General features: G+C 40.0%; 1 protein-coding gene across 6 annotated transcripts in view; it reads left to right on the top strand.

Annotated features, from left to right (window-relative positions):
* Ttbk2 (tau tubulin kinase 2) overlaps window positions 1-26,876 on the top strand; it is a 155,531-nt gene that overhangs the window by 47,452 nt on the left and 81,203 nt on the right. For 3 of the 6 annotated variants that reach the window (XM_010624804.2, XM_010624805.1, XM_033764975.1), the window contains one exon: window positions 840-987. The exons of 1 other annotated variant lie outside the window; for it this stretch is intronic. In XM_010624804.2, coding sequence (XP_010623106.1) covers window positions 840-987 — 148 coding nt within the window. Of the gene's footprint in view, window positions 1-839; window positions 988-22,108; window positions 22,222-26,876 lie in introns of those variants that run through there. 2 more of the 6 variants (XM_010624802.1, XM_033764976.1) reach the window with 2 other exon arrangements.

Raw genomic sequence — 26,876 nt, forward strand, 5'->3', positions numbered from 1 at the left:
AAAAAAAAAAAAAAAAAAAAAATTGCATGTGACTAAAATAATCTCATTACTTTTTATGGATAGACTTGTGGGAAAAATTTGATGTTATTCCCAGGCATTTGTTTACTTCTTGCCATATACACAGTTAATTTAACAGTGTTGAAATATTTTATTTAATTTATTTGTTTTGTTTTTGGTACCAGGGATCGAACTCGGGCCCTTGCACTTATGAGGCAGGTGGCAGAACCACTGAGCCAAATCCCTGGCTGGTTTTGGTTTTTTGAGTCAAGGGCTTGCTATGCAGTTCAGGCTGGTCTTGAACTCACAGTGATCCTCAGTATCCCGAGTGCTGGGGTTACAGGTGTGTACTACCATGATGGCTCCTGAAATATTTTATTATAAAATAGGAATAATACGCTGGGTTTAATGGTGCATGCCTATAATCCCAGCAGGAGGATTGCAAATTTGAGTCCCACCTTGGTAGTTTAGTAAGAACCTGTCTTGGAAATAAAAGGAGGAACTGGAGATTTAGCTCAGTGGTTCCTCGAAAGTACGAGGACCTGAGTTCGATCCCCAGTGTCAAATAAACAAACAAACAAACAAAGGGAAGGCCAGGGATTTAGTTCAGTGACACAGCACCTACTTGGCAAGTGCAAGGTCCTGAGATCATCCCTGGTACCAAAAAAAACAAAAAAAACAAAAATGGGCTGAGGTGGTAGCTTTGTGGTAAAGTGCACTTTGATTTGATCTTTAGTACTGAAAAAAAAGCAGGGATAATAAAATTATGTTATGTGAGAAGTGAATTGATTCTCATGTAGAGTCTTCTCATAATTTTGAGTGTGTTCTTATTTTCTGTGCAGTTGAGAAAGATTGGGGGTGGGGGCTTTGGAGAAATTTACGATGCCTTGGACATGCTCACCAGGGAAAATGTCGCACTGAAGGTGGAATCAGCCCAACAACCAAAGCAAGTTCTGAAAATGGAGGTTGCTGTTTTGAAAAAATTACAAGGTAAGCTGATTAGTGCAATTTATAATTTGCATGCTAATTTATTTTTGTCTGCTTGAGCCTTGATTGCATTTTCTGCTTATTGACTCTGATATCAGATAGGTATAAATATGCTTAGCCTTTTTTCCTTGAAAATTAATAATATCAGTTTGTGATTGCTGAGATTCACTGGACTTCAAGGATTCTTTTTCATGGTTAGTAGGGACGAGTGAGTATCTCTGCTGATTTAGAAAATGTCCTAGTGAACATCACTGTTCTACATTAGAAACATGTACTAACAAAACAAATATTTGTAAAAGTCTTCAAATCTATGGTAAAATTTGCCATTTAAAAACAAATTAAATAGGCATAACATACCTTTGAAATGTTTCCGCTCATGCCTTTGAATGTTAAACATTCTTGAATCACCTTAAGGAAGCTGCTTTCAAATTGTACTGTAGGATGACTTAAAAATAATACTATCAAGCCGGGTATGGTGGCGCACACCTGTAATCCCAGCACATGGGAGGCTGAGGCAGGAGGATCACTGTTCATTCAAGACCAGCCTGGGCTACATAGTGAGTTCCAGATCAGCCTCATTACATAGTGAAACCCTGTCTCAAAAAACCAAAAAAAAAAAAAACCCCAAAAAACAAAACAAAAAAATAATAATACAATCATCATGGGTTCTCATTGACTTCACTTTCAGAGGATAATTCTTCCTGGTCCTGTTTTCATTTTTGAAGTCCATTTAGTACTCAGGTCCCTATATTTTTACATATGCTTATAAGCATTCCAGTTGTTAACTTTGATAGGAATAGACCTGGCATTACAAATATTTATAGATGGGAATGAATCTCGGAAGTTCTCTCCTGTGCCTGCAGCCAGTGTCACAGCTGTGCTGCTGTGTGCTCACTGCACAGTGCGACAGTGCACAGCAGGGCAGTGCTCAGTCAGCGCCTGGGTGTCCGGAAGTGAGAGGAAAAGCAGTATAAGACTCACTTTGTGGGACTACCAGTCTGACTATAAATGTTCTCCCGGAACAGAACTCTTCCATACATTGAAGACTTACTGTGTTACATTGTCAAGTAGTTTTTTTTCTGATGTCAGTGAAGTCTTATATAACCCTGAATACATTGCTAGTTTGTGTTCATCTTTGTAATCTGTTTAATGATATGTAATATTATTAAGATTAAAATGTTTGATCTGAATAAAACTAAATAGGGATTAAATATTGTCCTTTGTCCTAAGCTTTTTAGTTATGCAAGTTTCTCTCCCAGTTGGCTCACCTGATTACAGCATGATGCTAATAAAATTATAATAGCTTAATAGTAATTTTTTGAAGTATTCATAGAATTTATTAGATAGCAAGAGATTTTTTTTCTCTCTTTTTAAAAAAATAGTAATAGTAATTTTTAGTTCAAACTTAGCTTTTCTACAGCATGGTAAATCAGGGAGACATTGTCACTAGTAGAAAAATAAAGAATTGGGGAAAGAGTAGAGGAAAAGGTGGCTGTCTTAGTTATTTTTTTCATTGCTGAGACAAAATACCCAACACCCAAAGTTAGGAGGAAAGGTTTATTTGGCTCATGGTTTGTAGAGGTTTCTTAGTCAGCTGGGTCCTAGGCAGCAGCATGGCACAGCAGCCAGGAGGCAGCAAAGCAGTGAGCAGTAACAGCAGCAACCAGGCCTGCCTTTGTATTTCATCCAGGCTACTGCCCTTTGGGTGATGCCACCCATACCAAGGGTAGTGCCCCCTTTATCTTGCACCGCACTCCCCAGATCCAGGCACCTCCAAAGAAAAGCTCCACCATGACCCCATGACCTCTGGAGGGACGTGTAGATGCAAGCCACGAGGTGGCTCTTTATCATCTCGCCTTTCTCCTTTTCCCCTTTTATTTGGAGTTGCTTTCAACTTAGTGACACAGAGGACACCCAACAGCTGTGACTGGAGCTGCCTCCTCCCCATCGCACAGATGCACTCACAGTGTGTCAGCTCACTTCATTTAGCTTTCTTCTGCTCGGCTCCTCAGAGGTTCTCTGATGAGTGAGGAGACAGTTCTGAAGCCCTTTCAGGATGTCCTGCTGTCAGGTCTGATCATGATTTATGTAAGATTCTGTGTGGTAAGGTTTAGAGATCAGTGTAGTGCCTTTGTGAATGGAGACTGTTGGATGTTAATCTTATTTCCTTTTTTCATTTTATTATCTAAAATGTTTTCATATTTGAATAGGGTGGGTATCACAATACCCTATTCCTCAGAATCCTTCACTTTCCAAAATAAATAGTCCATATTTCAATGAGGTAATTCTTGACCCTCTTCTCTTGGTTTTCATGTCTTCGGCATACTTAAACCTTATAACAACTTCAGTTTTAGTATATGTGCTGCTGAAGTGAGCGCACCTTATAACAACTTCAGCAGCAACTTCCTCCCCTCTCCTCCCTAATTTTTTTTTTTTTTTTGGTACTGGGGATTGAACTCAGGACCTGGCACTTGTGAGGCAGGTGCAGTGAGCACATCATTTCTTAAATAATAAGTAGTTATAGTAATCAGAGTTTACTTGGTTTTCCTGGGTACAAACTTGGCTGGAACAGTTCTATCAAGGTGAGAAAGACAGTCTACATCACCTTGATGCTGGATCATGCTTGAGGTGTTTTATTCACGAGGTGAGAGAACTGGCTGAACCCTGTCCAGGGTCATAATCACATTTCCTCTCTAGTGAGGACATTTCTTAAGCTAGAACCCGAAGCAGCACTATGGTGCACATCCAGTGAAATAAGCTGTGTAGGGTCTATGATTTATGGCACACTTCACAACACACCTTGTCAACTGTAGCTCACAGACAAATTGCACGAAACAAAACAAACAACTTCACTATATTTTTTTTATCTTGCCTCGTAGCTATCACCTCTCCATTTTAATGGTCTCTTATGCTATCACTTTTTTTTTAATATACTGTGTGGTTTTATTTTCAGTGCTATTTTAAGAGGTAAAAATTTCTGTCTTTTTACTTCAAATCTGATTGCTAGAAATGCTACAGCATCTATGTATAAAATGCACACACACATATTTCTCTGCTGTCTCAAAAATCCTCTGTGCTTTTTCTGTTGGTCTCTTTTACCTGCTTGCCCCTGACAATTACTACTAATCCTTTTACTGTGTTCATAGTTTTGCTTTCTTCAGGATGTCATGTTCCAGTAGTTGTAATCATACAATATTAGTTTTGTTCATGTAGTGGTGTGCATTTAAGGTTTCTCCACATCTATTTATGGCTTGATAGTTTCTTTTTGTCTTTGAATAATATTCCATTGTCTAAATGTATCAGTTTATACATTGAACTACTGAAGTGTATATTAGTTGCTTCCAAGTTTTGGCACTTGTGTTAAAAGCTGCTGTAAATGGCCACCTATAGTTTTTGGTATGGACTTAAGTTTTCAGCTTCTTTGGCTAAATCCTAAGGAGTATCATTGCTGGATTAGATAAAAGGGAGTAATATTGAGTTTTGTGAGCAGTTGCCACACTGTCTTCCAAAATGTGTGTACCCTTTTGCATCCAAGTCAGCAGTGAGTTATAGTCCCTGTTACTCTGTGTCCTCAGCAGTATTTGTTCTGGATTTTGTCCACCTAATAGGTGTGTAATTAGATCTCTTTGCCGTGTTGATTAGCATTTCCTTGACCTGATGGTGAGCATTTTTTCATATGCTTACTTGCCATCTTGATAGCTTAGGTGGGGTGTCAGAGTTTTTGGCCCATTTTTTTAATGAAGTTCTTTGTTTTCTTACTGAGTTTTTCTATGAGTGCATGTTGGTATTATGTGATGATGGGGTTTATTTTGTATTTCTTAATCAAATTCAATCCTATTATGTGCTTCTCCTACTTATCCCCCTCTCCAACTCCAGAAATTGACTCCTGATTTCCTGTCTTCTCACCTTTAATTATTTGTTAATTTATGTATTTTTTTAGGTTTTTCATATAAACAAAAATAGCTCAGCTATTGTGAATTATGCTGCTATAAATATGGATATGTATGTATCATTATAGCAGGCAGTCTTTAGTTCTTTTAGGAATGTACTCAATAGTGGTATAACTGTAGTTCTTTCTTTTTGGTTTGAGACAGTGTCTTACTCTGTAATTGAGGTTGGCCTGGAACTCACTATGTAGCCCAGGCTGGCCTCAAATTCATAGCAATCTTCCTGCCTCAACTTCCCGAGTGCTGGAGTTATAGTGTGTGCTAACATGCCCAGTTCAGTGTTTGTATGTTTACTCTTTTGAGGAATCTCCACACAGATCCTCTAATGGTTGTACTAGTTTACATTTTTACCAAGAGTGAACATGCCACCCCCATCTTTGCGAGAATTCATTTTTGTTTTTGTACTCTTGATGATAGCGATTCTAACTACAGTGAGATGGGAGCTTAATGTAGTACGTGTTTATATTCCTATGGGAAACTGGTACGTGTATATAATACATCTTAATTTCTTTTTTAAAATCCCCCTTTCCTTCCATCCATCTTAGTCCCCTTCCTTTTTTTTACATTTATAATGCATAATGTACATAATGCATCTTTTATCCCTTTTTTCTCCCCTCCTTTCCTTCTCCCTCCATCTCTTTATCCCCTTCTCTCTTGAGTAAGATCTGTCTCCCTGCTTTCTATCATCTGTCTTTTAGTTTGCTCTTTGTTTATACTTTGAGTTTCTCATATAAGAGAGACCATGTGATATTTAAGCTTATGTGTCTGATTTACCTTATTTAACATTATGCTCTCAAGGTACATACATTTTCCTATAAATAATTTAGTGAGTTTTTCTACAAATGACTTCCTTTAATGGTGGAGTAGTATTCCATGGTGTGTAAATAGCACCTTTTTTTAAAACTTAGTTTTAATTTGCATTTTTCTGATGGCCAGAAATGTTGAATATTTTTTAGTACACAATTTGACCATTTGAATTTCTTTTTTTCTTTCTTTTTTTTTGGTACTGGGGATCAAACTTGGGCCCCTGGGCTTACAAGGCAGGCGGTGAAATCACTGGCCCCATTTGAATTTCTTTTGAGTGGTTCAGTTCCTTTGCCCACTTTTTTATTGTTTTATTTTTTTTAACGTAGCATACTGGTTTTCATCAGTATGTGTATAAGAAAAACTATGTGATATTTAAACCATGTCTGATTTAAATCACTTAAAATCATAGTTTCAATGGGCATGGTGGCACACACTTGTAATCCCAGCGCTCAGGAGGCTGAGGCAGGAGGATTGCCGTGAGTTTGAGACCAGGCTGAATCTACATAGTGAATTCACAGTCAGGCTGAACTACATAGCGAGACCCTGTCTCAAAAAAAAAAGAAAGAAAAAAATTATGGTCTCAAGTTACACCTATTTTCCTACAGATCACTGAAATTTATCCTTCTTTATGGCAGGGACATAGTCACTGTGTATAAATAGCACATTTTATTATCCATTTATGTGTTGATAGACAAATAGGCCCCTTCCAAGTTTTATCTACTATGGTTGTACTGTTATAAGCATAGGACTGTATCGATGTAATATGATATCTTTAACTCAGGAAGATATATAGAAGGAGAATAGCTGGATCAGATGGTTTTTAGTCTTTTGAGAAATCTCTGTTCCACCAATAATGTAGAAGAGTTTCTCTTCCCCAGAGCCTTCCCAGCATTTCTTATATTTTGATTTCTTAAGGATAGATGGCCATTCTTTCTGGAATAAGATACAATCTCAATTTTGTTTTAATTTGCATTTCTGTAGTGGCCAGAGATGTTGAACTTGTTTTAATTTATTTATTGAGCATTTGTCTTTTCAGGTGCCTATTTTTTGATTGAGTCTTTTATTTTGTGTGGTCTAATTTTAGGGATGTACTGTGGATTCAACTCAGTACCTTGCACTTTTGTGGCGTGGCGCCACTGAGCTCAATTCCCAGCCCGGTGAGGTCTAATATTACTGAGTTCTTTATTCTCTGTATTAGTCCTTTGTCCAGGGAATAGCTGCATTTTTTCCCCTTCTGTAGGTGGACTTTTCACTCTTTTGATTATTTCTTTTGCTGTGTTCTTTTTAATTTGCTATGATCTCATTGTTGATTCTCAGTATTATTTCCTATGTAGTTCGCATTCTGTTAAGAAAGTCCCCACCTCTGCCTACATATTTAAGTGTTTAACGTATTTTATCTTCAAGCAGATTATTTCTCTTGGATCCATTTTGGTTTTAATTTAGTGATGGTGAGAAATATAGTTCTAGATTCAATTTTCTGCTTGTGGATAGCCAATTTTCCCCATACCTTGTGTTTCTTTCATTTTTGCTTTTGAAACAACATCTCTCCATGTAGTTCAGGCTGGCCTTGAACTATGTAACCGAGGCTGGCCACAAACTTCAGTGATCCTCCTACCTTGGCCTCCCAAGTCCAGGGATTACATTTCCAATGCCCAACTTCCACCACCATTTATTTAACTAGTTTTCTTTCCTCCAGCATGTTTTTGGGCTCTTTGTCAAGACCAGATGACTGAATGTGCCTGAGGTTGTTTTTAGATTCATTGACCCACATGTCATTGACCCCAGGCTGGCCACAAACTTCAGTGATCCTCCTACCTTGGCCTCCCAAGTCCAGGGATTACATTTCCAATGCCCAACTTCCACCACCATTTATTTAACTAGTTTTCTTTCCTCCAGTGTGTTTTTGGGCTCTTTGTCAAGACCAGATGACTGAATGTGCCTGAGGTTGTTTTTAGATTCATTGACCCACATGTCATTGACCCCAGTATCATGCTGGGTTTTTTTGTTGTTGTTGTTTTGGTTTGGTTTTTTTTTTTTTTCTTGGTACTGGGGATTGAACTCAGATCCTTGTGCTTGTGAGGCAGGCATGATGCTACTGTGCTAAAAATTCTCCGCCCGGTATCATGATGTTTTTATCACTATAGCTGTGAAATATAACTTGAAATCCAAGATTGTGATGGCTCCTGTTTTGCTATTGTTGCCTACAATTGTTTTTACTGGGTATTTTTGTTTCTACAATTGTTTCTGGGTATTTCTGGTTCCATGTAAATTTTAAGATTTATTTTCTCTAGTTCTGTGAGGAATCCTGCTGATATTTTGATTGGGCTCATTTTTTTTGTGGAGGATAATTTTTTAAAGTTCTTTCTACATTACAGATATTAATCCTCTATCAGAAGAATAGCTAGGCAAAGTTTTTCTCCTACATTTAGGTGCATTGTATCCTCGCTGTGTTTACTGTTCCTTTGCTGCCAGAAGCTTTTCAGTTTGATGCAGTCCTGTTTGTCGATTCTTGACATTATTTCTTATGATTCTTTGTTTATTTGTTTGTTTGTACAGGGGATTGAACTGAGGCCCTTGCTCTTGCAAGGCAGGCGGTGAAACCACTGAGCCAAACCCGCAGCCCTGTTTCTTATGCTTTGGGAGTCCTGTTCAGGAAGTCTTTCCTTGTACCTATAGTTTTGAGTGTTTCCTCTGTTTTGTCTTCCAGCAGTTACAGTGTTTCTGGTTTTATAATTGAAAGGGAACAGCGACATTCAACAACTAGGCCACATACACTGAGAGGTCCGACTGGAGATTTTATTCAAGGGGTGGGAGTAGAGAGAGCAGACAGAGAGAGGAGGAGGAGGAAGAAGAAGAAGAAGAAGAAGAAGAGAGAATAACAAAGAAAGAAAGGTCCTTTTATTAGTTTTGGGCTGGGCTATTGCTTATTCATGAGGAGTGGGCTACTTTTAACCTATCACAGGCCAGGTTGCTTTTTATGGGTTCAGTTGTGCAGAAATAGGTTTTAACTTCTCTGTCTCGCTGTGGCCTTGGTGGGAGGGAAACTAAAGATAAGAGCATGAAGTCATTCTAAGAGCCAAGAAGCACCAGGAAAATGCAGCCTGTGATGGCGGTGTCACAAAATACTTTAACATAATCAATTCCCTAACATTCCCCCCTCTTAGGTTTAGATAAGAAACAGCAGCCAGTGCAAACCACATGCCAGGGGAAGGGGGCAACGTATCTGTCTTCTGTAACACTTACTGCTGAGTCTGGGGCGACGAGTCGACCTAGGGGCAGGCGTGGGACCTGGCTGGCTACATTGTCCTTTATGAACATGGAATTGTTGACAGCAGTAGCATTTTTACTGGAATTGTTGGTAGGGCTTCCTGAGAAAAGTCCAAGCACACAAATCAGTTAATGAGGGAGAGAGGGGTAGAAGATAATTTGTATGAGGCTGTGTACTGGGTTGGAGGGTTATTAAGAACAAGTAAAAAGGTAAAGATTGTGACTTCAGTTGGAGTGAAGTCTCATAAAGTTTTTTGAAGTCACATGTTAGTGACCCAGTTGGCTATGCAGGTAATAGGACAAGGGTGGGCACCAAACCAGAAAATATCAATCCAAAGATCATTTAGAAAATGTTCAAACCGAGCCGCGATCTGAGCTGTGGTTAGTTGGTTGGCTGTCATGTAAACACGGTGGTCTCACTTAGGTCTCTGGCCTGAAGTGTCAGCTGGTGAGAGCCGTCTGTTGGGAGACTTGAGTGGAGAGGTGACTGACCTGGGATTGAATAAAATGGAGAACACAAGGGTCAACTGCCAACAGAGTAAAGATAACCAATAGAGGGATCATAAAGGAAGGTAAAGAGGTTAGTAGAGGACTGTTGAACCAGCTAGTTAATCTTCCATTAGTCCCCAACTCACGCTCCCTGCATCGCCTATCTAGGCTCTCCTGAAGTCCGTGGATTTGGTCAGGTACCACTCCTGATTGGTTATCAAATTAAAAACAGGTTTTTTGTGTTTTTTTTGGATAGCCAAACAAAGTCTCGAATAGAAGGTCAAGTCCTTGTCTGTTCTGCAGGATCACCTGAGAAAGTGAACTGATCTGTTGTTGGAGTGTCAGGATCACCTTAGAAAGTTGGGTAATGTCGTTTTCATGTTGTTCTGTCAGGTATTTTCCTTGGACTACAGAGTGGGACATTCCTGCCATTCCTGTAACCATACCTACTGTTATGCCCAGTGCTGTTATGAGGGGCATAATGGCCACCTGTAACGCTCTTTTTTGTTGGGCTCAGGCCATCCTAGTTATGGGGATGGGGACTCTTCTCATCTCCTGGTATTATATAGAAATCAGGGGCCAAAAGAACTGGAGCACAGAGAGCATTTTAAGAGGTATTAATTTTTGACCAGACAGTTGTTTTATACTGTGTGGTTATGTTGGAGAGGGAGTTGTTTAAAGATAAATAGGTGACTATAGCACACTTAGATATTGGTAACTCCAGTATGGCGATGTTTTCTGTAAGACTGAGGCACACTGGGGCCTGGGTGATTAAATGAAATTCTTGGCCTATAGTATGTATTAACCCTTTTGTCGGGCAGAACAATTTTTGTTCTGTCTAATTTGGGTTGCCTTGTAGCTGGGCCAGGGATCGGTTTAAGTGGTGGAGTTCAGAGGAGACATTATGTACAACCTGGATAACGGACAGGGGTGAAGCAGTCTCCAGGTATTCAAGTCCTGCAGGTGATGGTGAACTCTAAACCTGGATCCATCCCCTCCACATAAAGCCTGAGACCCCATATCTTTCCAGACTGCCACAAGGGATCAGCGGGACCTTTGAATGATGTGGAGGAGAGGCAGATGTGCTGATCTGATTGGGCTGGCTTCCATGGAGCCAAGAACTCACAGCCCCAAGAGGCACAGTGGTATTGGCCAGGTGAATGGCATAGGTAGATATGGAAAGGGTGGCGGAAATCACCGGTGGGCCAGTCTGAAGAGTGGCAGAAATTTGATGGGGTTTGGTCAAAGAGTTGGCACAAGATGGCCTGGAATGTGATTTCAGGAGATCTTACCTGGGTCTGAAGGTGGGCTGAGTTAGGCTGGGAGCAAGTCAAGGTATACACCAGGGGCCTATCGGCTTGGGTAAGGTTTAGGAGATAAACAGGAGCAGGAGAGGAACCATTATTGTCTCCAGCGATTAAAAATGGCAGAAAATGAGATTATGAGGTAATAGGTCAATGAGCATAAACACCTGGAAGTAAAATTATAATTGGGAGGAGATACTGTGGCTAATCCTATCTCAAGGACAAGTCCCAGGAGTTCTAATATAAGAAGACTTAGGATATCAGTGGGTGTTGTAGTGTGAAATGTGTCACAATACCCCATGAGAGGATGAGGGGGTAAACAGTTAGGCTGGCTTATCTGACTCAGGACTGGATGATGGTGAAGGATCCTGGGCAACCAGGTCTTCTGGAATCTGAGTAAGTTTGACATTCAGAGGTCCCGTGGAATAGGTCCTGTGGATATGAGTGGGAGAGGAGACTTTAGAGTCGTGGTAGCTGAACTTTAGTTACCTTGACAGCTGTGGGAATAACCATAAGTGTCTTATATATGGCCCTTTTCATATATAAAGTCTCTAAGATATAGGGTGGCCTTCCAAACAAGACCTCATATGGGGAGAACCCAGTATGATTTGGGGTATCTCTTATTTTAAAGAAGGCCAAAGGGAGCTGATCAACTCATAACCCAGTGTTATTTGACAATATTTACCTTAATGGTATAACTTATCATTTTTTTAACCTTAAGAGAACTCTGAGGTCAATAAGCAGTATAACCGTTTAACTAGATCTTGTACAACCTCTGTTATAAATGCTGGCCCATTGTCACTGTCTATGGAGAGAGGCAGACCAAACCTTGGAATTTTTAATAAAATCTTGTGGACCTCTGAAGCCCTCTGTTTTTATAGGGAAGGCCTCAGCCCTCTAGAAAAAGTACAGACCCATACTAACACATTTATAACCTTTACAGGGGTGGGTGTCTTAATCAAGAGGAATATTTGGGAGGAGAATGGGCCTCAAAAGTCTTATCACTAGTGCCTGTTTATTGTTTGCCTCTTTTGGTTATTCTTTTCTGCTGGCTGTTTAAGATCAAATTAAAGAGAGACCTGTGTTAATCAATATGAACCTCTTGTTATCTGTCAAGGTCAGTTAAATCTCTTTAGGCATTATTTTGGAACCATGCATAGAGCCTCTCAGCTCCCAGTGTCAGCTGTTAGGATGGGTCCCAGCCTTGTTTGACCATGGTGCTTTTGGTAAAAGTGTGGAAGATTTTTTTGGTGACCCTCCTTTAGCACACATTACATTTGTCCTCTGGTGTCCAGCAATCTCCCTGTTCAGGAGGTTGGGTGACTTACCAAAGATGTAGGATGTTGTAGAAAAGGTTTCTTCGTACCTTGGATCTTTGATGACCTTGGAGGGCCAGAGCCAAAATATTGGCCATCTCCTTAGCCCAGTTACCTCTTAGCGTGGGTCTGTGCACTTTGGCGGTTGAGCACCCAGAAGAGAAGATAGTGACATCAGCAGTACAGTAGGAGCTTAACTATCATAACTATCTAGATAGCAAGTATCCTGGAATTTAAAATATAGTTAGAGGGCTATTATTTTATCAATCATGGTTATTTAGTTGATTTTTTGTAGAATATTAACAGAAAAACTTGTAATCAGGAGCCACACATAATGATAAACAAAAACCCAGGTAACTTATTTAAGTTATTACCTTTTGATACAGTACCATCTAAGGAAAGTGTATGAGCCTACAAATGTACCTGTAACCATAAGTGGAGAAGAAGAGAAGGGAGAATACCTGGATCAAAAGATTATTGTCAAACAACATGAATTTTTTATACAGAAAATATTATATTTTGAAGATAACCATCATAAACATGTTAGAATAACATTTAACAAGGCATATCTTTCTATAATGCTATAAAAATTATTTGGGCTCCCATTAGTGAACAAAGATCAGAATAAATTTTCTGAATAGCTGCTTCTTTACCAACAGGAGTTTACCCAAACTTAAAAGTTTATATTTAATAATCTTTAAATTTCTATTTAACCTATAAAACCAGGGTGTAGAAATCAACAATCTACTTGTATTTGACGTCATTTTGATAACATTTAGACAGACAAACATATAAGACAATTTAGTGTGTCAGGTCAAAATTAACAGAGATCTCTTGTAGAATTAGGATTAAAAGGAATGAAGGCTCTTTGTGACTGTAAATGTAAACCTTTTATAACAAACTTGAAACCAACAAGCAAACATACATATTTTCTTATTAAATCATTTCTACGCACCTTCTCTACATACATAGGCCTTCTGGTCTTGTATATCTTTCTTTACCTGTTTTTTTTAACAAGATGAACATACAAAAACCTTTCATGTCAAAAGAATAACTCTTATTTATAGCTTTCCTAATATTTTTGTCTCATTTACTATTAATCTCCTTTAACAAGCTTCAGCTTAAAGTGTCCTTTTTCTGTTCTCATATTGTTACAGCTTAAAATTTGACTGGCTGCCAATGGAACAGTATTAACCTTGAGTTTTTAGAAAAGAGCAAGTTAACCCTATAATCACAGTTTCAGAATGTGTAATGTACAAGACGTGTTTTAAGCACACCAAAGGGAGAGGCAATAGGACCTCTTCCAAAGGGTAAACACATTTTCTGAGAGGCAAGTTTACTGAGTAAAAACAACAGATAGATATGGCAAGCAGTTAGGTGGGGACTGGAGGTTCAATAGCTTGGGATAACAAAAGACAAAAGGAAGTCATTGGAGTGTTGGAAGGGCTTGGCATAGAAAAATGAATGGATGCCCCAATTTGGGATAAAATGGCACGACCCAATAAGGGAACGGGACAGGATGGGAGGACTAGGAAGGAGTGAAGAAATGAAAAATCACCAATTGTGCATGACAATAGGGGAGTGTGTCAAGGGCATGTTGTTTTTGACCTTCTACCCCAACAATAGAGGTCTGAGACAGGGAGGTAGGTCCCCAATAGTCTCTCAATGCAGAAAAGCTGGCACCAGTGTCTGATAGGAAAATAATAGTCCTACCTGCCACAATCAAGGTCACCCTGGGCTCCTGGGCAGTGATCCATGTTGGGCCATTTGTGCCAGGGCCTCTTCATAGCCCTTCAGGTGCTGCCAGATCTATCAGGTCATCGCTCTGGGGAGTAGCGTGGCCGGCGGCCCAACGGCAGGTGGATGTCAGGGGGCAGTCGAAACCCCAGTGTCCCCTCTGTTGGCACTTAGGGCAAGGCTTTGTGGGCACTGTGGGATTTGGGCACTCCCTGGCCCAGTGACCCTTTTGATTGCGCCGATAACAGGGTCCCAGTGGTTGAGAAGACCCCTGAAGGGTCCCTTTTCTTGAGACAATTGTGGCCTGGCAGGATTGAAGGGTTGTGCCAGTAACTGGTACTTTTTGGTGATCTTGAGATCATCATGGCCATGATAGACTTTGAATGCTGTGGCCAGAACTTCTGCAGGGGGAGTCAAAGGTCCCCTCTCGAGCTTTTTTAATTTGAGTCTAATGTCAGGGTAGCTCTGAGAAAAGAAATGCATCATCATTAATCTCAGGGTCAAGTTTAGTATGTTAGTGGAGGCCATCAGTCAGCCTTTGTAAAAAGGCAGACGGATTTTCATTTTTATCTTGAATAATTTCATTAAGCCTCTCATAATTTACAGACTTCATGATGGCTCTGCAGAGCCCATGGAGACAATTAATGTACCTGTCTCGAGCTTCAGTCCCCGCCTCGGTGTTGTCCCATCCCGGATCTCGTTATGGGACCGCGAGAGCACCTACTGGATGATGATTGTCTGTCAGGTGTTCCTGATCTGTATGAGCACGAGCCTGATCCAGCACTCTTTTGCCTTCTTCAGGAGTTAAAGCATTGGTGAGAACAACAAAAAGATCATGATAGGTTAGTTGATAAGACTGTGTCAAGAGTTGAAATTGTTTTACAAAGGTTGTTGGATTGGCAGTGAAAGAACCAAGTCTGGCTTGAATGAGGGCCAATTCAGTCATGGGGAAGGGAGTATGAACGTGGATGAGACTTGGAAAGAGTGAGAGGTGGGGTTGGAGCATGGGGCAGAACGATAGGTGTTGAGAAAATGAGAGGAGTAGGAGATATAGAAGAGGAGGAGTTAGATGGGGTAGGGGGAGGAGTGGGTTGGTTTCTTGGTGCTGGGTATGGGGGGAGGGTCATCGGCAGGGTCCAGCTGGTCTGAAGGGTTAAGAGGGAGGGGGTTGGAAGCAGAGGGCGGGCTAGCAGAAGTGTGGGAGGAGGTGATAGAAGAGACAGTCTCTGGGAAGTGGAACAAAGAGAGGGCTGGTTGCTAAGATATGAAAAACCCTGGACATATGGAATCTCTGACCACTTTCCTTGATGCTCCCAAAAGTTCTATAGGTCTCGAATTAGACCCAGTTCAAGGGAGCCATTAGGCAGCCAGACATTTTGACTTTCTAACTGATATTGGGGCCAAATTTGAGTGGATAAACAAATTAGCCACTTGGGTTTTAGGTCAAGGCCCTCCAAATTGCTGAGTAAGCATCCCAAAGGCAAATCTATGGGTATGGAAGAGCCAGAGCCCATGACCACCAGGACAGGAGGTTATCAGAAGTCCAGACGTCTCTTAGAGTTCTGATAGGACCTCCTCTTTTTCTAGGCCTGGTCTAGAAAGCTGAAACTCGGTCTCTTGTGAAGATGTCCCTCCCACAAGACAGGAATTTATGTGGAGCTAAGTCTTGGACTTAGCTCAGTTGAGTCCCGTACTCAACTCAGCAAACCTAGTTTGCCAAAACTGAGAGACAGAGGGTCTAGGCCCTGGCCTTGTCCCAGACATGGTCCTTGTGGGTGGTGTGGGACTTTGGGATCTCCTGCTACCCTAAAGATGTCTCAGAAGGGGGAACTTACCCAATATCCGGTGCAGGCCTGAAGATAGGTGTATCGGTGTCAGCTGTGAGAATGGCACCAATGAAGGTGGTCCCAGACGTCGGGTGGGGGCAGAGTTGGAGTTTCTTGGTATCTGGGTTTCGGGTCCTCAGGTATCTTAACCTGTTGGCCTGGCAATCCCAGATCCCACTTCTGACACCAATGAAAGGGAATAGTGATGCTCAATAACTAGGCCACACATACTGAGAGGTCCGACTGGAGATTTTATTCAAGGGGTGGGAGTAGAGAGAGAGAGCAGAGAGAGAAAGCAGAGAGAGAGGAGGAAGAAGAAGGAAAGAGAGAAGAACAAAGAAAGGAAGGTCCTTTTATTAGTTTTGGGCTGGGCTATTGCTTATTCATGAGGAGTGGGCTACTTTTAACCTATCACAGGCCGGGTTGCCTTTTATGGGTTCAGTTGTGCAGAAGTAGGTTTTAACTTCTCTGTCTCGCTGTGGCCTTGGTGGGAGGGAAACTAAAGATAAGAGCATGAAGTCATTCTAAGAGCCAAGAAGCACCAGGAAAATGCAGCCTGTGATGGCGGTGTCACAAAATACTTTAACATGATCAATTCCTTAACAATAATAATTTAAGTCTTTAGTCCATTTTGATTTTTTTTTTTTGTACCAGGGATTCAACTCAGGATCTTGGGCTTGCAAGGCAGTTGTGATGCCACTGAGCTAAACCCCCAACCCTAAAATTGTATATTTTTGATAAAAGGGATAAATATGTTACTCCCAACCTGCTAGATGTCAAATGTGCCAAATTCATGTTCCCTAAGGTCAAAGAATTAATTCTAAGAAACAGTAGAAGTTAAGAGCAGGAAATTTTGGGCTGGGGGTTTCGCTCAGTGGTGCCATGCATTCCTTGCAAGTGCAAAGTCCCTAGTCAGATCCCTGTACCGAAACAAAAAGGCTAGGAAATTTTATTGGGAAATAGGAATGGGAACAGGAATGGCTCCTGAGACACAGAAGGAGTCCCGAATGGGTTGCCCTAGTCTATTTTGACTTAATTTAAGTACAGGATGAGAGATAGGGATGTAGTTTCAGTTTTCTGCATCTGGCTGTCCAATTTTCCAAGCACCATTTATTACAGAAACTGTCTTTTCTCCAGCATACATTTTTGGCCCCTTTGTCAAAAAATCACATGATTGTAGGTACAAGAGTTTATTTTTGTGTCCTATGTTCTGTTCCACCAGTCTAGAGAAATTTCAGTACCATATTGCTTTTGTTATTACGACTTTATAATGCAGCTTGATATAGTGTATATTGATGCTTCCAGCATTGGTATTTTTACTCTCAGGTTTACTGTTCCTATTATCTGTTTCAAAATAAAACTTGGAATTGTTTTTTCCATTTCTGTGAAGAAGTTTGGTATTTTAATAGGAATTGCATTGAATCTGCAGATCACTCATGTTGATAGGTCCAATTTAGCAATATTAATTATGTCAGTTGAAGGTTTAGAGATGGTTTAGTGATACATCACTTACCTAATTCTGCCAATCCAAGAAAAAGGTGGTCTTTCCATTTTGTAATATCCTTTTCATTATAGAGATCTTTCACTTCCTTGGCTAGATTGCTTCTTAGGTATTTAATTTATTTATTTTTGAGACAGTCTCACTATTATAGTTTAGACTGGCTTTGGACTCATTATGTAGCCTAGGTTAGCCTTGAACTTGCAGCAGTTCTCCTGCTCCAGCAATCCTGCCAGAGTGCTGGGATTATAGGCATGCACCACCAGCCTGGCAAGGTATTTAATGTTTTTGAAAAAGTTTTGAATGGAATTATTTTCCTGATCTCTTTTTTGTTGGGTTCATTATTGGTGTTCAGGAACACAGTTGTTTTTTGGGGGGGCATACTGGGGATTGAATTTGGGTCCTTGTGTTTGCGAGGCAGGCAGTGGAGCCACTGAGCTAAATCCCCGGCCACACAATTGATTTTTGTATATTAATTTTGAATCCTTCCACTTTGCCCTAATTGGTTTATCAGATCTATGAGGCTTCTGGTGAAGATTTTTGGGTCTTCTGTGTAAAGAACTGTATCGTGCACATAAGGATAATTTGATTTCTTTCTTTCATATTTGTATATTGGTGCCAAAGTGAGCACCTTCCTTTCGTATTTGTATACCTTTTATTTCTTTTTCTTGCCTAATTGTTTTGGGTAAATTTTCAAGTATTATATTGAGCAGCAGTGGTGAGAGTAGATAGCCTTGTCTAATTCTAGACTTTAGGGTTCTTTCAGTTCCCCCCTTTAATTTGATGTTGACTTTGTGTTTATTGTATATGGCTTTTATTGTTTGAGGAAATGTATTTCTATACTTACTTTCCACAGGGCTTCTGTCATGAAGCAGTGTTGGATTTTATCAAAGGGTTTTTTTTAAAAAAACACATATTGATATAATCGTGTGGTTTTTATCTTTGATCCTATTTATTTAGAATTTTACATTTATTGATCTGTGTGTGTCATCCATCCTTGCATCCCTGTAGCTTTCTTTTCTTGTAGTGTGTTTGCCTGATTTTGATATTAGGTTATTTGCTAGCATCATAGAATTTAAAATGTGCTGGCAGTATTACCTCTCTTCTGGATTAGATTATGGAAAACTGGCATAATTTCCTTTAATGTTTGGTAGCATTTATCTTTTTTGTTGTTGGTGCTTTAGACAGGGTCTTGCTATTAATTAGTTCAGGCTGGCCTCAAAGTCAAGGCAATCTTCCTGCCTTAGCCTTCTGAATGCTGGGATTACAAGTGTATGCCAGGCATCAGTAGCATTTATCAATGAAGCCATCGGTACTAGGTGTTTTCTTTTTGGAGAGATTATTATTATTATTTTGTACCAGGGATTGAACTCAGGACCTTCAGCTTGCAAACCACTAGGCTAAATCCCTGGCCTGAGATTATTAATTTCTGTTGCAGCTTCTTTAATAGGTATAGATACAGGCATATTCAGATTATTTTTTCTGGTATGAATTTTAGTCATATGTGTCTTTCAAGGAAGTGCCCTATTCAGTGTTTTCATTAGAGGTTACAAAATGTTTATTTTTTCTGATTTTTTTCCTTCTGAAATTCCTTTTCTTCTCTAAGATGGTTTTTTTTTGGGGGGGAGTACAGGGGATCCAACTCAGGACCTTGCTCTTGCGCGGCGGCAAAAACACTGAGTTAAATCCCTAGCCCTTTCTCTAAGATTCTTAACTGGAATGTTCTACTTAGTAGAGATTTCTGACATCAGCTGTTCATTTTCCCTGAAATATACTTAGTATAAGAAGGGCAAGATAAAGTTTTAACCTTTTTGAAACACAGGGTCTTACTATGAATATCAGGCTAGCCTCAAACTACCAGCAATCCTCCTGCTTCAGCCTCCCAAGTGACAGGATAACAGGGATGTACCTCCACACGTGGCTAGCTTTTCTTTTCTTGCCAATTTTCAGACTAAATGAGCTGTGTTTTTGTTTTTTTGTTGTTGTTGTTGTTGCGTTTTTTTGTTTTTCCAGATCGGGTCTTGCTGGCCTTGAACTCACTATGTAGCCCAGACTGGCCTCGAACTGGCACTGATCCTCCTGCCTCAGCCTCCTGATTGCTGAGATTATAGGCATGCGCCACCACACCTGGTTTATGAGTTTTGTTTTTATATGACCAGTGAGATATTTTCTGTTTGAATATCATTATGAACTAATGGATTTTAATATATTCTATTTCAAATCTTTGTAGCCATTTTTCTTTGATACTTAAATTCACATCATTGGCTAGTGGAAGGTTTTCAGGGTGGCTTCTGTGTCCTGGTGTAGCTCCAGTATTCTTTGACGGCATCCTTCTAGGTTTTCCTAGGCTTTTCCTGTGCTGCAGTTTGAATGAGGAGCTTGTGTTGGAGACCACAGCATGGGCACTCCAGCAGTACTTTCTGTTGATCTGACGTGTTTCTCTAGTGGGCTTTATGAAGTGTTGTGTTTTGCCTTGTTTATTTTTATGTTTTTGCATAAATTCTTATACATTCTCAATTTGTGTTATTTTTAAAAATAAAGTTAACATTCTTTTCTAAATTTCAAGTTTGTTAGAGTACAGGAATTATGTATATTTATTAATTTTTTCCTTTTTTCTTTATTGGTACGTTGTAGGTATACAATACAGTTATATTCATCATTGGGATCTTGTACCTTTACATGATATGTCTTGGTGCATTGTGTATATTTAAGTTTTATACTTAGCCTATGGTGGTGCATGCCTATGATCCCAATATATGGGAGGCTGAGGCAGGAGGACTGAGTTCAAGGCCAGCCTGAACTATATAGTGAGACCCTGTCTTGAGAAAAACCAAATAAATAAAAATTAAAAAAAAAAACCTTTACATTTGTATTTGCTTCAGTGGAAGAACGATAGCACAAAATGGTTTTGTATATGGTGATAGCATAAATTTATAAAGGAATGTGGGAGGGTAGCATACCATAGCTCTTCCTTTTTTTGTTGGGGGGAGGCATGGTCTTGCTATGTAGTTCAGGCTGGCCTTGAACTCATTCTGTAGCCCAGGATGCCCTTGAACTCACAGCAGTCCTCCTGCCTCAGCCTCCCTTGTGATGGGATTATAGACATGTGCCACCACGCCTGGTTTAAAGCAGATTTTTGGTCAGATGGTGGCATGTGTTTATAATTTTTGATAATTGGGAGGCTGGGCAGGAGGATCAACAAGTTTGAAACCAGTTTGTACTATGTAGTGAGATCCTTTCTCAAAAAGAAAATACAACAAACAAGAAATAATTGTAAATATTGTTTGATAACTAAATCAGTTTTTTCTTTGGTAGGATAGTGAGGAAGTTGTCTTGCTCCATGTAAATGCAAGAGAAAACTACATTTTTCCTTTTAGCTCATGAAGGGAAAAATGACTGTATTTTTATTTTCAAGGAGTTTTTCTTTGCCCTGCAATTTGCCCTGTGTTTTCCTAGATTCTGTTTTTGTCTTGTAGGCTGTAGAGAGCACAAGCTGAGAGTTGAGAAGACGTTAACTGTAACAGGAGAGTAACTGTACATCTTTTACCTTCCTTGTCCTCTCCAACTACTATTGCAAAATGTGTCTATTCCTTTTCCCTAGGCATAAGAATATTTTTTAAAAAAATGCAGTTTCTGGATTAGATCATTTGTCTATCCAATATAGACGACTATCTAGGAAAGTTACTCCAAAGGGGCCTTTAGGTGGAAAGTATAGAAATTGTACTCTGGGAACTGAAAATTTATTTATTTATTATTTATTTATTTTGTTTTTTTGAGACAGGGTCTCACTTTGTAGTTGAGACTGACCTGGAACTCACTGTGTAGCCCAGACTGGTCTCAAACTCATAGCAATCCTCCTGCCTCAGCCTCCCAAGTGCTGGGTTACAGGCGTGCACCAGCATGCCTGGCTTGGTTTCTTAAAGTTTATAGACTCTCACCTGCAAACTGCTTCCTTTACCTCACATTTTGGAGAACTCCTAATATTTTTTCATCTTTTCAAAATGTAGAATATATTAATTGGGCATGGTGTTGTATGCCTGTAATCCTAGCACTTAGGAGGTGAGGCAGGAGGATTGCTGAGAGTTCGAGACCAGTCTGAACTATATAGCAGAGACCCTGACTCAAAAAACCAAACCCAAAACAAAACAAAAAAATGTATAATATTTGAGAATATTTATGAAAATGATTCAAAGAAATAAAGCAAAGTAGGGCCGAGGATTTAGTGCAATGGCACCATGCCTGCCTCCCAAGTGCAAGGTCCTGAGTTTGATTCCCTGGTATCAAAACAATCAAACAAAAAACAAAGCAAACAATAATTAAGAACTTCGATTTTTCATGAATATATAATGTCCGAAAGTAAAAAATGCTTAAAATTGTAATCCTACTGTTTTCTTTTTCCCCTTTCCTCAGTCAATTATGGGATTACTTACTTGTAAAATGTATTTATAGACAGGCATGGTGGTGCATGCCTAATTTCAGCACGAAGGAAACTGAAACAGGAGTTCAGCCTGGGCTGCACAGTGAAGCTAGGGCCAGCCTGAACTACATAATGAGACCCTGTCTCAAAAACAAAGCAGAAAAAAAAAAAAGTGTGTGTTTATTTCATTCACTATATTTTGTCAAACCAGGGTCTTTGCACTGAGCTTTGTTCCCAGTTCTTTGTATTGTTTTTATTGTTTTGAGACAGGGTCTCTCTAAGTTACTAAATTGCCCAGGCTGGGTTTGAACTCACCATCCTCCTTCCTGAGCCTCCAGGATGGGATTACTGGCATGCACCACCATACCCAGGCTAAAATTTTTAATTCCTTAAAATCAAAGTTATACCAGTAGTTTAATCAGTTCCACAAAGCTTTTTATGAGCAACAGTAGTCCAGGTTCTGGTTCTAGACAAGATGTAGTAAGCACACTTCACCCTCTTTCCCACTGAATGCAGCTGTAATACGTGGACAGAATGCTTGGAGTGGCTATTTGAGGACTCTGAAAAGTAAATAGTAGGAGGCAAATTTGGGGAAGAAGACCAGAATTCAGAGTGCCACTGAACCAGCGGTGAGTTTACCATTTTTCTTCCTACCAGTATGCCCCAGCCTGAACATAGTGTGTCCTGAAACTTGGAAGTGAACATGCATGTGGCCAGAAAGAGGCCCTGGAGAAGTCCTCTAGTTCTCACTCAACTATGGACACCCCACATCTTTCTCTGTTCTTTTTTCTTTTCTTTATTCTTTTGTAACCAAGCCTCAGGCAGTTCTCGATGGCGACTGCAGTAGACTCAGTGGAGCAGGCAGGAGCCTACGTGTAGTGGGAGGGACGCATCCTCTAGATTGGAGGGGCTGTGGCTGAGTCCTTGTTGCTTTTCTTCTTCCCCTGCCTTTTGTTGCTTGGCTCCATGAAGCACAGTCATGGAAATACTCTGCAGAGTGGGGTTAATAGAGCCCCTGCTTCCTACTGGAAGTTGGAAAAGGGGATCTTGAGGAACTGAAAGATTGTAGAAGAGGAAGGAGTTGGGCAACTCATCATTAAATTGCTTATGTACTCCTGAGCTGAATTCCAAACTGTGTACACAAATCTAACCTAAACAGAATACATAGACACTGAGAAGTGAATTGTGGGATTGACTCCTGCCTGCATGGCAGACTGTGTGGGCACTTATGGAACACCTGCATGACCACGAAGACCTTAAAAAATGAACTGACATTACAAAAACAGCCTATAGCTGGACACAGTGAAACACACCTGTAATTCCAGTGCTTGGGAGGCTGAGGCAGGACGATCACTTCATAGTGAGACCCTGTCTCAAAGAGAAAGAGAGAGAGAAAACATGTGTTAAGTTTCAAAAAACGGCCTTAAAGTTTTGGTTATGTGCTGTTTCACCTGTTGTTGCTTCACTCTTAGCATTCATTTCTGTATCAATGGAGAAACACTCAATGGCTTCTGCCAGGTTACCACAACATTGGGCATTCTTCAGTGGTTCTGACAACCGGGTGCAGTTTTGTTTTACAAAACCCAGTAAACTCTTGCTTTGGGCTTGGATATGTTTTGTCTTAATATATCTCTCAGAAAAAATAATAAAATTTCTCTTAAAATGTTCAGATATTTTTGATTTACTTTCTGCTTCTAGGGAAATCTTTCCCTGGATCTCTTCAGTCTGCTCCAGTCAAGGCTGGTTATATTCTCTGTTCACAGTTGTTTTCCTTGGTCACCCCCAATGTCTTCCTGGGGATTCCTTTTGATTCTCTTTTTTGCTATGTGCTTTGTTAAATTCCATGTCTCTTTTTTTATTATCACTGCAGTGAAGAACCCTTCTTCTAGCTTCTTCAGTATAGGGTGCATAAAAGATATATTTTTTGAGACCTCTCACAGATACAAAAGTGTGTTTATCTCATCCTGGCATTTAAAGTAAAAACTGGCTGGGCATGGTGGCACACACCTGTAATCCCAGAACTCAGGCCAAGTCAGGAGTATCAACATGAGTTCGAGGCCAGCCAGTGCCACATAGTGAATTCAAGGCCGTCCTGAATGATATAGCAGGACCCTGTGTCAAAAAACAAAACAGGGCTGGGGATTTAGCTCAGTGGTTCTGGTGCCTGTCTTGCAAGTGCAAGGACCTGAGTTTGATCCCCAGTACCAAAAAAACCCAAAGTAAACAAACAAAAGTAAACACTTGCTGGATGTAGAATTTTACTTTAAAAATTATTCTTCATGCCAGGTATGGTGAAACATGCCTGTAATCCCAGTATTCTGAGAGACCAAGACAAGAAGATTGCTAGTTTGAGCCTGGCATGGGCATCCTGGTGACAGTGAATCTGTTTCAAAATTAAGAATAAGAAATGGCTCTAGGCATGGTGGTGCATACCTGTAATCCTAGCACTCAGGAGGCTGAGGCAGGAGGATCTCTGCGAGTTCAAAACCAGCCTGGGCTACATAGTGAGTCAGGTCAGTCTCAACTACATAATGAGACCCTGTCTCAAAAAAAAAAAAAGGAAATGGCTAGGAATTATAGTTTAGTGCAAAGGCTTTGGGTTCAGTCCCCAGTTAAAAAAGAAAAGAGAAAGCCTTCTTTTGGTTGAGAAGAATAGTTCCATTATGATTCTTGTTATTTTGGTGTCTGTGCCCCCTGGCTCATAGACTCTGGTTTAAATGATGAAAAAGAAAGATGTTTTTATGGTACTGGTGATCGAACTTGGGACCTAATGCTTGCAAGGCAGGAGGCAGAACCTCGGCCTAAATGATGAAATTTCTTATGAAGGTTATTTGGAGTGCAGAGTCCCAAAATTCCTTTTTGCTGTCTGCTCTGCAAAGCCACTGATCTCTTAGGTCTTAGATGGGCTTTTTCATGAGAACCAGTGAGGCCTTTGTTTCCACACCCCACAGGTGAATGGATTTTCCCAGGCACTTGCTTTACTTCATTTTTGCTGCTTCTTTTGGGACGATCTCACAATATAATTTAGGCTGGCCTTGAACTCAGGGTGGGATCTGGAGTGCTGAGATTACAAGTGTGTACCACCATGACAGGGTGACGCTTGCTTTATTTTTATTTTTTATTTTTTATTTTTAGCACTTTCTTTAAAGAGAATGAATACCCCTTCCTTTGCTGTGCTTCACTTTGTTAGCAGTCAGTCCAGCCAAGCCCTGTGATATCATGATGCTTTGTAATCTAATCTGTTGATTTCTCTTATACTTTGTTCTCTTACATTGCCTTCTTTATCTTATTCTGTATTGTGTAATAACGTTATTTTTTGAAAAAGTATAAATTATTTGAAGGTAGGAATGAATATATATAAATACAAAAATATAAAATCTCCCAAGGTATATAGTTATTTGATAAATTATTATTAGAGTGGTGCTTTTGCAGGGTTGCTTTTGGTTTGGGGACTGGTTTTAAGAGAGTCTTGCTATGTAGTTTAGGCTGGCCTGGAACTTACTGCCATCTTCCTGCCTCAGCCTCCTGAGTGCTGAAATTACAGTCCTACACCACCAGGCCTGGCTGGTTTTATGTTTTGTTTTGTTTTAAGGAGGAGTGGATAATTAAATAGTAGATGGTAGATGATAAGGAAATTAAGCTGTTTTAGTTATGTCCTTTGCATTCAGCAGTCCAACTTTGCAGAAAAAAATAGTATTTGCTAATTTTTAATTGACCTGGAATAATTTTTACTTTAAATCTCAGACCAGGTCTGGGGATGTATTTTTGTAGTAGAGCACTTTCCTAACATGTGCAAGGCGCTGGTTCAATCCTCAGCACCACAAAACAAAATAGAAAAGCAAACAGAAACTTCAAGCAGTTAGGGACTTGGCCTTTGTGTATAAGTGTGGGATTGAATCTAGGAATTCTGCCACTGAGCTATAATCCTAGTCCTTTGCTTTTGTTTTTGTTTTTAAAGTTTTAGATAGGGTCTTGATAAATTGCTTAGTTGCCCAAGCTGTTCTTGAATTTGCAGTGCTCTTGCCTCAGCTTCCCAGAGTGCTAGGATTACATGCGTGTGCCACCAGTGCCATCTACACAGGGGACATGTTATCACTATTTGCCTCAGATGAGTGGAGGAATCCTTTTTTATATTATAATAAAAAATCTATGTGTAATTGGCAAGGTCCTATCTTGTGCGTAATATCTGTATCTTTCTAAATAGCTCTTATTTGCTTTTTTGGTTGGAGGCATCAGTGATTACTTCTCTTTAGCAAAGAGCTTCATGAAAGACCACAAGCAATCTGCGTTAGGCTAGAGTGATCAAGCACTAAAATCCTAAGAAAAAGCCTTTGTTTCAGTATTTTGAGTAGTTGGTGAAGACCTTTGTGATATGCTTCAGAGTCCTTTTGTTTTTTCTTACAGAGGATTACACTTACTTATTTGTTTTGAGACAGGATTTCATTATGTAGTTCAAGCTGAAGTTGAGCTATGTAGACCAGGCTGACCTCAAACTTACGGTGTTCCTCCTGGCTTAGCCTCCCAAATGCTGGGATTATTATAGGTATGCACCACCACTCCTGGCTGAGAATTCCTTTAATTTTGGAAAAATATGATCAGAAGGTTAAAATTAGCTTTGTTGGGCTGGAGATGTAGCTCAGGAGAATGTCACCAGCCTGGCAAATGTGAGGCCCCGAATTTGATTTCCGGTACCAAAAAAAATTGGCTTTCTTTCTAGTTGGCTTGTTGATATATTTCCAACGTATGTTTTCTGTGGTCGGTAAGCTGTGACTTCCAGTGCTCAGTGTCAGAACCCCAAATCCCCGGCCCCTGGCTGGTTATTAAACCCATCTCCTCATCCTTACCTAGGCTTTGCTAAGTGACTAGCTTGCTATAAAATCTGAAGTGTTTCATCCCCATTGGTTCATATTACCTCCTACAGGAATATTTAGTGTTGTTGTTGTTTTTGATAAGGGGAATTGAACTCAGGACCTTGTGCTTAGGAGGCAAGCATGGTACCACTGAGCTAAATCCCCAGCCCAGAAATATTTAGATTTTTAAGAAGTGTGTTTGACAGGTGAGTTTTTCCGTAATTGATGGAATTTTAACTGAAGAAAATAAAATAACCAAAAAATACAAGCAGAACTGAAGTACCATTTGAGAAGGGAAAAATAAGAGATCAGCTTAATCAGAGTGTGTAACTCATGTTGAGAAACTTAAGCAAATGAGGTTTCTTAACTAAGTAGAATGAATCTTGAATTCTAGGCTAACCATTTTCTTTCTTTCTTTTTTTTTTTTTTTTTTT

Source organism: Fukomys damarensis, unplaced genomic scaffold (assembly GCF_012274545.1).
Source record: "Fukomys damarensis isolate Sample0158 unplaced genomic scaffold, DMR_v1.0_HiC HiC_scaffold_17, whole genome shotgun sequence".
In the NCBI taxonomy this organism is placed as follows: domain Eukaryota; kingdom Metazoa; phylum Chordata; class Mammalia; order Rodentia; family Bathyergidae; genus Fukomys; species Fukomys damarensis.